The 11,514-nt window shown below is 26.8% G+C and overlaps 3 protein-coding genes across 3 annotated transcripts; 1 reads left to right on the plus strand and 2 right to left on the minus strand.

Moving 5' to 3' along the window:
• Window positions 1-640: 640 nt before the first annotated feature.
• LOC105201870 lies at window positions 641-3,739 on the minus strand. Its single transcript, XM_011170136.2, has 2 exons — window positions 3,670-3,739; window positions 641-2,082 (listed from the first exon to the last, which is right to left on the minus strand). Exons 1-2 carry the CDS (start codon window positions 3,670-3,672, stop codon window positions 784-786), a joined length of 1,302 nt encoding a protein of 433 aa, XP_011168438.2. The 5' UTR covers window positions 3,673-3,739; the 3' UTR covers window positions 641-783.
• Window positions 3,740-5,222: 1,483 nt separating this feature from the next.
• On the plus strand, window positions 5,223-6,392 carry LOC105201869. Its single transcript, XM_011170135.3, has 2 exons — window positions 5,223-5,272; window positions 5,596-6,392. Exon 2 carries the CDS (start codon window positions 5,596-5,598, stop codon window positions 6,271-6,273), a length of 678 nt encoding a protein of 225 aa, XP_011168437.1. The 5' UTR covers window positions 5,223-5,272; the 3' UTR covers window positions 6,274-6,392.
• A 1,418-nt stretch (window positions 6,393-7,810) lies between these two features.
• LOC105201868 lies at window positions 7,811-9,517 on the minus strand. Its single transcript, XM_011170134.3, has 2 exons — window positions 9,416-9,517; window positions 7,811-8,602 (listed from the first exon to the last, which is right to left on the minus strand). The coding sequence occupies exon 2, from the start codon at window positions 8,600-8,602 to the stop codon at window positions 7,961-7,963; it is 642 nt and encodes a 213-aa protein (XP_011168436.1). The 5' UTR covers window positions 9,416-9,517; the 3' UTR covers window positions 7,811-7,960.
• Between the last annotated feature and the right edge of the window lie 1,997 nt (window positions 9,518-11,514).

Here is an 11,514-nt window from a genome sequence, read left to right on the forward strand (position 1 = left end):
GCAATAAAAGAAATCGAGTTTTCCTTTCATATCATATTAATAAAATATATACATACTTTATTTATGACAAACGGATGATTTTCTAAAATAATTTTAAATTTTTGCAACTAATATCAATACTATCAATGCAATTTTAAGTTTTTAAAAATGATTATTATATCTCGCAAACTTCTACGTTTATCATATTTTAATCGGTTTGAATATTCTTATTTAAATAAAAAAATCAGATAAAACCTTTGTACTATGAAGATATGATCACAAGAATGATGTTCTTGATAACATCATCATGTTCTTGATAACATTACTTACACAAATATATTGTTTTCTATGAATCACCTTGTTTTTCAATCTTCAATGCTATTATATCACGTTAGTTACGTAAAAGCTGATAACTTTTACACGATTTAATTTGATTGATTATATAAAGAACAAAACACATACATATGTATATAAAATCAAAGATAAATGATTTGTGTAATTTAATATATACATATTATGTAAATTAATAAAAAAGTTGATTAAAAGATGTTAAGTCGATAAAATATGAAATAATTTTCTGTTGCCATTGTCCTCCTTTCTCTTTTACTACAGACATTTATTTTTATTTAAAAGCTAAAAAAGAGAAGGAAGTAAATAAGAGTTGTTTATTATTATAATATTTGAATTTATTATTAATTATAATACGAAGAAATAATTAATAAATTAGTAACTTTTATGTTCCGTTATTACATTAGCATGTAACTTATTTAGATAACTTGCAAGTTGCCATTATTCAGAATATGATCAATATTGATTATATTTGGGTTCTATATTAGCCTCAAAATATTTGATTTTAAGACCAATTATTCTAACATTAAGATTTGATAATCCTTCCATATCCCATCCCTTTTCTTTGGTCTTCGTGATAAACTCCTTATACGTCTTATGAGAAATTAGATCATTGATAATCTCCTTTATTTCCTCGGATGTAATCATTGCGATGAATTCAACAAAGGTTTTAGAAGTCCGCATCTTCTCTTTATAAAGAGCGTCAATTTCGTTCAAAGGTAATAAATCATAAAGATCCTTGAGCATTCCTTGCATTCCATCACCGATTTTTTGCGGCGTAATTAAAGACTTTAAAAAGCTCTCTACCTTGGGTGGTACATATTCTCCCATACCGATGACATGATGCAGTTCCTGGATAGATTGAATAACAGGGAGTCCAGCCTTTTCTAAATACAACACAAGTGTTTGATGTTCCTTAAGAGCTTCGAGAGTACGCAGCAGGTTGTGGAATTCAGTTGTGAACATAAATCGGACAGCGTTTTGTACTTTTTCGTCTTCATTTATATACTGAATTATGGTCATAAGATACTTTTCCATCGGAATAAGTTTGACGAAATCCGCTAGTTCTTGCACTACTGTTTTAGAAGGAGATTTTGGTACATTGATGCCGAAAGCAATGTACAAGATATCTCCCACAATTTTTACATTCACTGAACTGGCCTCAAGACGACTTACGATGTACTGGACGGCCTTAATTTCGCAAACCTTATTAACGATTTGTTGAAAATTGTCAGATTTAAGTTGATTAATGAAGTTGCCAAAGGCTTCAGAAGTTTTTAGTTTATCTACGTATATGCTCATGAAGACATCATAATCGATGTGTTTCTTGATGTCTTTGAACAATCCGCGGAGTCCACCGGTTCTCTCCTTTACAGAATATACTTGAAAACCAGACGGTACAAGTTTCTTGATATTAAGTGATTTATTAATCATATTGACAATATGATTGACATTGATGCCTTCCTTCTGCAGGTAATTAAGAAACTGGCTCACTTCGGGAATGGCTTGACAACCTTCTATCACGTCTTTGATTAGAGTACTTTTTGGATTTGTAAGTTCTTCTATGAAATCTTGTACTTCCTGATCATATAAGATATAATCCACAACGATATCGATAATATCTTCCATAGGGACTAAATCTAGAATATCTTGAAGATCTTCATGAAGAGGACCTTTGCCAAAGTCCGGGAACTGGTGAGCTTGTCCCAGACCGATAACGGCCAAAATGGCAAATAGTCCTAGTGTGAATTTCATCTGTAAATTAATATTATATGTATTAGAACATATCGTTTAATATGTATAAATATGGTGTAATGGAAAGTGTTATTTTCAGAAGTAAATCGGTACTTTCCATAATGAATAATTTACAGAAAATAATTGACGTATACAAATTGCAATTATGTGTATATCAATTAAGATGAATAAGGTAAATAATAATTATCTATTTTGTTATTACTTCATTTTATATATAAATATGTCAATTACAATTTTTGTAAATTAGCAAGAAAATTAGAAGAAAAATATATAATGTAAAATAATGATTTTCTTCCTTATAAATTTCTTCCTTTTTATTCTTTCTATTTAGTTTAACTAGAAAATTTTTTTTAATAAATATTAATTTGAAAGTTACAATATGAGAAAAGTACAGTACAAATATACAAAGATAAAATTAGAAACACAAAAGCATGTAATCCGTTAATGATACAATTAATTAAAAATGAAATTTATATAGGGAAGAGTGGAGTAAAATGAATCTATTTGTAATTTTTGCTCTCTATAAAGTACAAACGAAATCTGATCGTTAAACTGAAGGTACTGTTGAAAAGATAATTAAATTTTCTTTCAATTTTTTGCTGAAACCATTCTGATGTATCTCTTATTTGCTTTGAACTATAACAAAACGTATAAATACGCTGTTTTCGACTATTGTTCTAAATCAGGCTTCTTTATTTATATTGGTATGTTAATTTTGTTTTTTCAAAATTTTAATGTATTTTTTTAGTATTGAATAAAAACAAGCAACAGTCACAAAAATGTAAATTTTATTAAGAAAAAAAAATTGATGAAAATTCAAGTAATACGATTTGAAATTAATTAATAAATTCAATTTATTCCGAGTCTGACGATGTAATAGTTCACTAAAATATTTCTAAAACTAGATCTGTTCAGCCGATCGTTAGTGCTACGACAAGATTACGATTTTGATGTAATTAGAGTTTTTTTTTCTCTTTTTTCTTAATCAGAAAATTAAATTAGTCAATCGGCGATGTAGGCAATCATCCAAAAGCAAGAGATCCGATTTGGACGCAAGCACTTTCGAACTTTGAAACAAATTTCAAAAATAAATCACAAAAACACTCACAAGACGCGTGATATTTTCGAATTCTACACTTTTTGATTATCTTAAATCAATTACCTTTGAAAGTTTACATTTTTTAAACAATGATTAACAAAGATTTTCTTTTTTTGACAAAATTTTTTGCATGATGACTGAAAATATATATTCACGTCTATTCTGTGAATGTTATAACAAAGAATTTTTAAACTGCTGTCCTACGTTTGATTTCTTATAAATGACTCATTATAAATAGTAGACGAGTCTGCTAAACCGTATTTATTTAAATACAAACGATCCTATTTGAAAAAAGGTCCGATTTGTCCCACTCTCCCCTATAATTATGTTTTTATTCCTAATTGAAATTTAAATATAAATTAAAAATGAATGAATGAATAAACTAAGGTAATAATTTGTGTGTATGCGTGTGTATGATGTATGTCTATATATGCGATTTGTTAAAACTATCAATTTAAGACACATATGAAGAAATATTCTTTACTTACCATGGCAGCTATAGATACGTACTAGTAGCCGTTATTAAGTATCGTATATTTATATACTGGTAATATCAAATTTCACCGGAAAAGATTAAAACACTTGATAAGAAGAATGCTCAAAGAAAGCGATCAGATTAAGATACAGATTTATGTGAAATTTTAGGTTATTTGATAAGCAAACACAGATATAACATACAACATTATATAATAAATACGTAAATATACACCTTTTACATCTATGTTTATGCAATTATGTTCAGTGTTTGCTGATTCTTAACCGTATAAACATATAGAAATTTATACTATCAACTTTACATTATTTGATAAATTTGTACGTATGCACATATACACATATACTACACGTACGCAATAAATAAATATATTAAAAAAATTTGATTTGTGCATCTTTACATAAATAATTGATTTTGATATTCAAAGAATATTTCAATTCTAATATTAATTCAATTCTTTTGCATTATAATTCTTATTTTTTGTTGTCATCCGTCTATTTCTTATTATATAATTATTTTTCAGAAGTTGCGTTATCTCTTTGATTTCTGTAATATTTGACTAATGATAATAGACAAATTATTTTATTTGCTTATCTGTATCTTAAAGAGATGATCTCACAGATTACGTTGTCTTCGTAGAGAAAATAAGCATCCCCACTTTTTACATTTTATATCATAAAATTCATTAAGATATATCTACCATTAAATTACTTTTTTTTTATCAGACTCTTGGTATTAATTATATTATGCTTCATCATATATTAAATTTTTGGAACATGTACTTAAAATAATTTATTATTGATAATAAGTTCCTTATTTTTCTCGTTATTAAACAATTCTTGATAACACTTAAAAAACGGTTTATTTTTTGGAACATATGTGTTTGTAAATTTATAGTAACGTTACAATCATTAAAAATAACGAGAGCAAAACATAAAAATCTATTGTTGATATTGGTTTGCTATGTAATAAAAAAATTAAAAACAGAATATGCTATTATAATACTACAATTCTTTATCTTAATAAAGGATATAGAAATTCACATTTTAAAAAATATTAAATATCATATATATACATATGAAACATCAGATATGCAGAAAGCATCAATTATCAAAACGATAAAATGATAAAGTTCTGATAACAAGTATTAACTTTACTTTGCTAAAAAACAACAATATTTTTCTTATAGAAGTTATAATTTAATAAAATTAATTTTAAATAAATAATATCAAAATAAGTAATAAGTTTTCTATACTCTCTAAAAAAAAATAATAAATTTTACAATAAATCCATACTTTAAAAAAATTGATCTGAACTTTCTATAAATATTTCAATTCTAAAACTAAATTAAATTTTTTTTAATATAAAAAATTATAAATAGTAAACTTATAAACAGTAGAATAATATTTTATTATATTTACAAGTTGTATTATATTTATTATATCTATTGACTTATCAAGTAATATGCATTTTCTGACAATTTTAATTATCTAATCTGTTAAAATTGATTCACTTGAAAAGAATTAAGATAACTGATTTGTATATATAAATCTATCCATTTACTTGCACGAGTGTCATTGTGCTAATTCACAGCAGCCGTAAGTAAAAATAAAATTTTAAATAAAAAGATTATATTACATATATATACAAAATAGATTAAATAAAATTGCAGTTTTTTTTTAAAACAAAATCAAATTGTATGTAAACAATTAAGACAAAACAACTCAATTAAAGAATAATTTTTAATTTTTTTTTTTTTGTTATTTATATCGCTATGCTTGTAAATAAATCTATAATTAAAGGGATTAATTATATATTAAAATATAATCTTTTTTATCACGTTGCATTTACAAATACATAAAAATATATATTGTGATATATATATCTAATACTAATTTACACATGAATGTCACATGTACAGATGAAGTATGTAACAGCGCTTTTTGCCGCCTTGGCTATTATCGGTCTGGGACAAGCTCATCAGTTCCCGGATTTCGGCAACGGTCCTCTCCACGAAGATATCCAGGACATTTTGGACTTGATTCCTACTAAAGCAATTAACAAAATCTTTTTGAGTTATGTAAAAGAAGATTCTGAAGTACGAGATGCTTTTAATTATATTAGAACTTCAACAGTAATAAAAGATATAGCGATAGATTTGGAAGCCATTCCTGAACTGATCAATCTTATGAACTATATGCAAACGAAAGGCGTCGATATTTACTCTTTAGTAAACGAGGTTAACAAAGCTCTCGGTATCGACAAACTCGTACCACCTTCTTCTTATTCATATTCTGCGGTCATGCAGAAAACCGGTGGGCTTGCAGGCCTCTTCGAAGACATTAAAAAAGTGATCCCTTTTTTCAAGTTCATTCGCATCTACGTAAACAAGATGAAAACCTCTCCAGCTTTTGCTGACTGGGTCAACCAACTTAAATCTGATAATTTCCAGCAATTCGTAAACAAAACCTATCAAAGTAATTCTTTCCTGATTATCGTGAATGGACTTAGAAGCAAAGGAGTGAATACGCAAATGGTAGCGGATATCATGTACATAGTACTTGGCATCAATGTACCGAACGGTGTTAATTTTTACTAGAAGCGTACGTTAGACTTTATGAAGCTTATGTTTGAACTTTATAAAACTTATTCCGATAGACAAGATTTTTGAAATAATGACCAAGTTTTTAACGAAAATAAAAAATGTTCCATACGTTATGTTATACTTGTTTCTTATTGAATTCCATGCCTTCTGCGCGAGATCGAGGCTCTTAGAGAGCTAGTAGTTTATTTAGAGAAGACTATATTGCCTATTATCGAAGATATAAACAGTTTTACAACGTCATTGGTATGGAAGATTGTGTGCCACCTAAAATTGAGAGCATTGTCAAATTTCAAATTAGATTGCAGAAGATTGATGATAAAATGAAAGGAATGCTTGAGGACATTTATAATGTATTATCTATTGAAAATTGACGATTTTTAAAGAGAAGTTGTAAATTTCTAAGGTTTTTACCGATTTTATCGAGAAGTTAACATTTCCGGAAATACAGATATTAATCAAAGATCTATGCAAATCAAACTTATAAAAAACTTGTCATATAAAATCCAGAGACGATGGATACTAAAGACTGACGAAATTTGCTAGTAGATTATTTAGTTTTAAAAACTCACATATTAAAATTAGTATATATAATATTTTAAATGGATGTTTTAAACAAGTACTTTTTTATGTTATATCGATGTAATAATAAAACCATGGATTTTTTCAATTAAACAGTTTATTTCAGTAAAAATTAGAAATAGCTTTATTTCTTTATGAATAAATTATTTCATTTTTCGCAATATAAATAAAAATTTTAAATATCAATATAAAGAAATATTTCTTACATCACTTGGACTTATCAATTTTTATCTAATAGACTTACCTTATTATTCTTAACTTTATAAAAAATATATTCTTTTAAATTGCTTATTTTGCATGTATTTTTATTAAAATTAATTTTGTGTCACAATAAGATAACTTACCAGTAACAGCAGTCTATATTGGTTCATCGCAAACTACATATAAAAATAATCTTGTAATATTCAGAAACTTATTCTAAACAAAAAGAGAAGTCAAGCTCGTTGTTTGATTAAGCAATAAAATAATGTGAATTAACCAAAGAAGACTAATAAATAAAATTATTTAAGATTCCGTGAGTTTGAAAAGTATTGTTTTATAACTTCAAGACTTTCACTACTAGACAAGGCAAAAAATAAAACTATTTTTATGTAATTTCCACATATTTCTTATCAAATTGAACAATTTTACACGCAAATTTTAATTAAAATTATTAATTATTTATGTTACATATCACGGTCTTATTTCATTTATTATTAATTATTTTTAGTGTATATGTAAGAAAATAATTAAAAATAAAAGTATGTATATTTTATTCTTAATAAATTTTTTAATCTTTAGTATTACGAATCTCTTTTAAATAATTTTTTGAAGTAAGATCTATGAACCATCAAATAAGAGGAAAAGAAGTCTATGGATTATTATGTAGAGTTACATTTAAAAATACCTAAATTTCTTTAATATGATAGAGGAAAGGATATAAGTAAAAGAAAATATATATATGCCTAAGAAAGTCTGCATAAAAAGGGATTTATTATTTTGCACAAGTGAAGTACACAGTTGTATGGCCGAATAATTATTTACAATATTGTTTTACAGTTGACGTGTTTAGAAAGAAATTGTTTTGCTGCCTTGATTCAATCATTTTTCATTTATCGATCGCTTAATATTTGTACATGTCGGGAACATCGATGCCGAGGATAGCCTTCAACAAGTCTCTGATGAGCTTAAGATCAATGTTCTTGCTTCTAGCGTGTTCCAAAAGCTCTTGGAATTTGGGGTGGGCATAAACTTTATTGACGAGTTCCTGGAAATTCGGGGATTTCAATTGGTTGACGAAATTTGCGAACACCTGAGAATTTTGCAACTTTTCTCTGTAAAGGGCGACAAGTTGGTCCTTAACGGGAGCAATGACGGCTTTGATGTCATCGACGTATCCGCGAATTCCACCAGTAATTTGTGTATTAGCAAAGTTTATGATTCCAAGGAAGTCGTTCAACATCTTTTGCAGCTTGTAACTGTCAAGACCGGCGTCATATATGTATTGCATCAAAGCCTTCATTTCAGGCATATCTTCGACTTCTTTCACGAGCTGCTTAAAGCCGTCAGACTTGAAGTACGCGACCATAGCTTGGAATTCCGCATCCTGGGCATAGTACTGAAGAGTGATTGAAGCTATTTCTTTTTGAGGCATGATGTCCAAGAAATCCTGGAGCTCCTTTGCGAGTTCACCTCTGCCGACATTTGGGAGTTCCCATGCCGTAGACGTAGCCACGAGGGCCAACAGTGCCAATGCGAATTTCATCTGCAAAAATATATTTTGCTTAGATTATTGACGTCTAAAGAAACATTATATACACTTTGCACGTATAGTTATATTTTATTATAACTTATTATTGCAAAGTGGTCGCGTAGAAGCTCATAAACCAACTTGGGTTGACTAAATAGTAAAAGAAACTGTTCAAGTCAGATTTACTCATAGGCTAAATGAAAAATATACTTTTAATATGGCATTCATGGCTCATGTTATAATCCTAAATTAATATTTTAACGTTTTTTATAAATATTGGTTAGATATTTATTATATAATCGAATTTTATGTAAATCTTCATGGAAACCGCAAATACTATTCAATTTTTCGATTATTGATCGAATTACAATTGTATCAAATTGATTTTTTAGAAATATAAATAAGTTATTATTGTAACTAATCTTTCGATTATTAAAATGAGAATAAGTTTTGTGTGATACGAGACAAATAGTAAAATAATATATGGCAGTATTTATAGAATAATTATTAATATTAATCTGAATTTTACACACATTCTTAATCGATAATAATATAAAACAGCCATTTGGCAGATATAAAATTAAAATAATTTACTTAGAACAAATTTTAAGTATAATTAATGTTAAATTCTTTAATCGGAAAATATAATTTATAATTATTATAAAGAAAAAAAAATTTGGATGTTGCTAAAACAAACTATCAAAGTAGAGAGAAATTAATAATATTATCTAATTTTTACACTTATAATCTATAATTAAAGTTTGAATTGCACTTACTTAAATGCGCAAAGTTTTTAATTAATGACCATGTCAGAGAGAAAGTACTCACCTTCGAAGTATTGCTATTGTGGTACTTCTACTTGTGACTCAAGGAAGTGTGCTGTACGATTTCTGTCGCTGGTTTATATACACATGAAATAACCTTTGTTCGCTGGATCCATGATGATAAGATTATACAGATAATCTGAATGTATGATCTGAGAAATTGTTTAAAGCTATGCATTTTTAACATTTTTAGGAAGAATATAAATTATGTTTTTAATTAATTCTTACATATTTGATATTTCTGAATAAGTGAGTAGAATAATTACTATATGAATGATAATAAGAGATTTGGTGATTTACAATATATGTAATCGCGATTAATGTTCCGCAGATTTATCGTTGATAAATATAATTTATCGTTGATAAATTATAATTTTAATATATTTCTAATGTTATTTTAATTTTATTAATTTTCAAAATGTCTCATGTGTAAAATCTCTTAATTTCACCTGATAATTTCACATTTCACATGAAAAGAAAACGTGAAAATTTAATCAGATGTATGATCAGACTTTAAGTAATGAAATAAGAAAATTATTAAACATTTTTTTAAGATATTTAATGTTTATATAGTTGATTTATTTATGGATTTATTCGTAGATTTGTAATTGGTGTATGTGATCACATTTTTTTATTTGCAATAGATATTTCAATGTTTAGGAGTATAAATCATCGCACACAATTGCATTTTTGTCATCATTTTTTGTTGTCTTACTTTTTTTTAGAACCTATAACTACACACTATTACATTTTTGTATGTAACCCTTGCAAATAAGAAGCGTCGACTATATTAATAATAGAGTGATTGTTTCAGTATTAGATTATAATAGTAATACAAATCATAATATGAAAAGTATATAATTATTAATTATATAATTACAGACAGTATATAATTAATCAAGGTTGTGTTTTGTTATTTATTAGAATAAATCATCCAGAAAGAAATGGATTTTTTTACTAATTCTATAATTTTTTACATTAATAATCCCAAATTTGAAAAGTTTGAAACATAGTCCTCATTTCTTTTTTGAATTTGATTTTGACATTTTTTTACATTAACATTATCTCAAATTTAAATCAAATCAATTTATAATCTTTCTTTCAAATTTTTGTCGATAAGATGTAAGTTATCGTGAGAAATTAACCATTGTTCCATTTTAATCTGAACAGCATACAGGATATATATGTTTTTAATAAATCTTTTATCTTAAAAATGCTGCATGATAAAAGTTTCCAATGAGTCACATCATCAAATAGAGAATTAATTTCTATAATTAATTGTCCATAACACAAGTAGTATACACTTCAGTAAGATTCTTTTTTATCTTACGAAAGTTTCATGATAAAAGTTTCCAATGAATCATGTTGTAAAAATAAAGAACTTTTATAAATTAATGTAAAATGAATCTGTGATAAAATATCACATTATATTTTATAAAATAATTTTTTAAAAATATTTAATCTTATAATTGATTAAAATTAAAATATTTTTACTGCAAAATTTGTATTGAATTTTTAAATAATCAAAAGAAAAGATAAAAAATAAATAGAAATAAAAAAAATATATAAAATGTAGCGTATATAATTCAGCTTAAACTATTTGGGGGATTATTGGTTTTTGTTTAATTTTGTTCGTTACAAATAAACATAATAGAGTATTTATTTTATTATTTTGCATTTAAATTTCTTAAAAGTCGATTCAAAGTTGGTAATCCTCATTATTGTCTTGAAAAAGCTTTCCCAAATCAACTTTGGAAAATCTCATTTCTCATGTTACTGTTTTGAAAGATGAATTGATTCTAAACTTACTTTATAAAAAAAATTCGGGCATCATCGTTGCATTTTTGTTAGTACACTTAAAGTTTCGTCGATCATAAGAGAAAACGGGTCGTGCGCCGTGTGCTACGAATGACCCTCTGGACGCTCGCGCCTATTCGAAAAATATGAAAAGATGATGTTAGCACAGGTGGCACTAATTTAAAAAAAAAAAGCAACTAAAGGATGCCTGACTCGGTTTCCGGCTTTTCATACTGGAGATAAAAAGAATACCTTTAATTGAGGTAGCTACGCTTAAGCATGAAGGAAGCAAAACTGCAGAATAGC

The sequence above is a fragment of the Solenopsis invicta genome, chromosome 9, assembly GCF_016802725.1.
Source record: "Solenopsis invicta isolate M01_SB chromosome 9, UNIL_Sinv_3.0, whole genome shotgun sequence".
Lineage (NCBI taxonomy): Eukaryota > Metazoa > Arthropoda > Insecta > Hymenoptera > Formicidae > Solenopsis > Solenopsis invicta.

Coding starts and splice junctions, on each gene's coding strand:
- LOC105201869 (XM_011170135.3), top strand. CDS start 5,596: ATGAAGTATGTAACAGCGCTTTTTGCCGCCTTGGCTATTATCGGTCTG.
- LOC105201868 (XM_011170134.3), bottom strand. CDS start 8,602: ATGAAATTCGCATTGGCACTGTTGGCCCTCGTGGCTACGTCTACGGCA.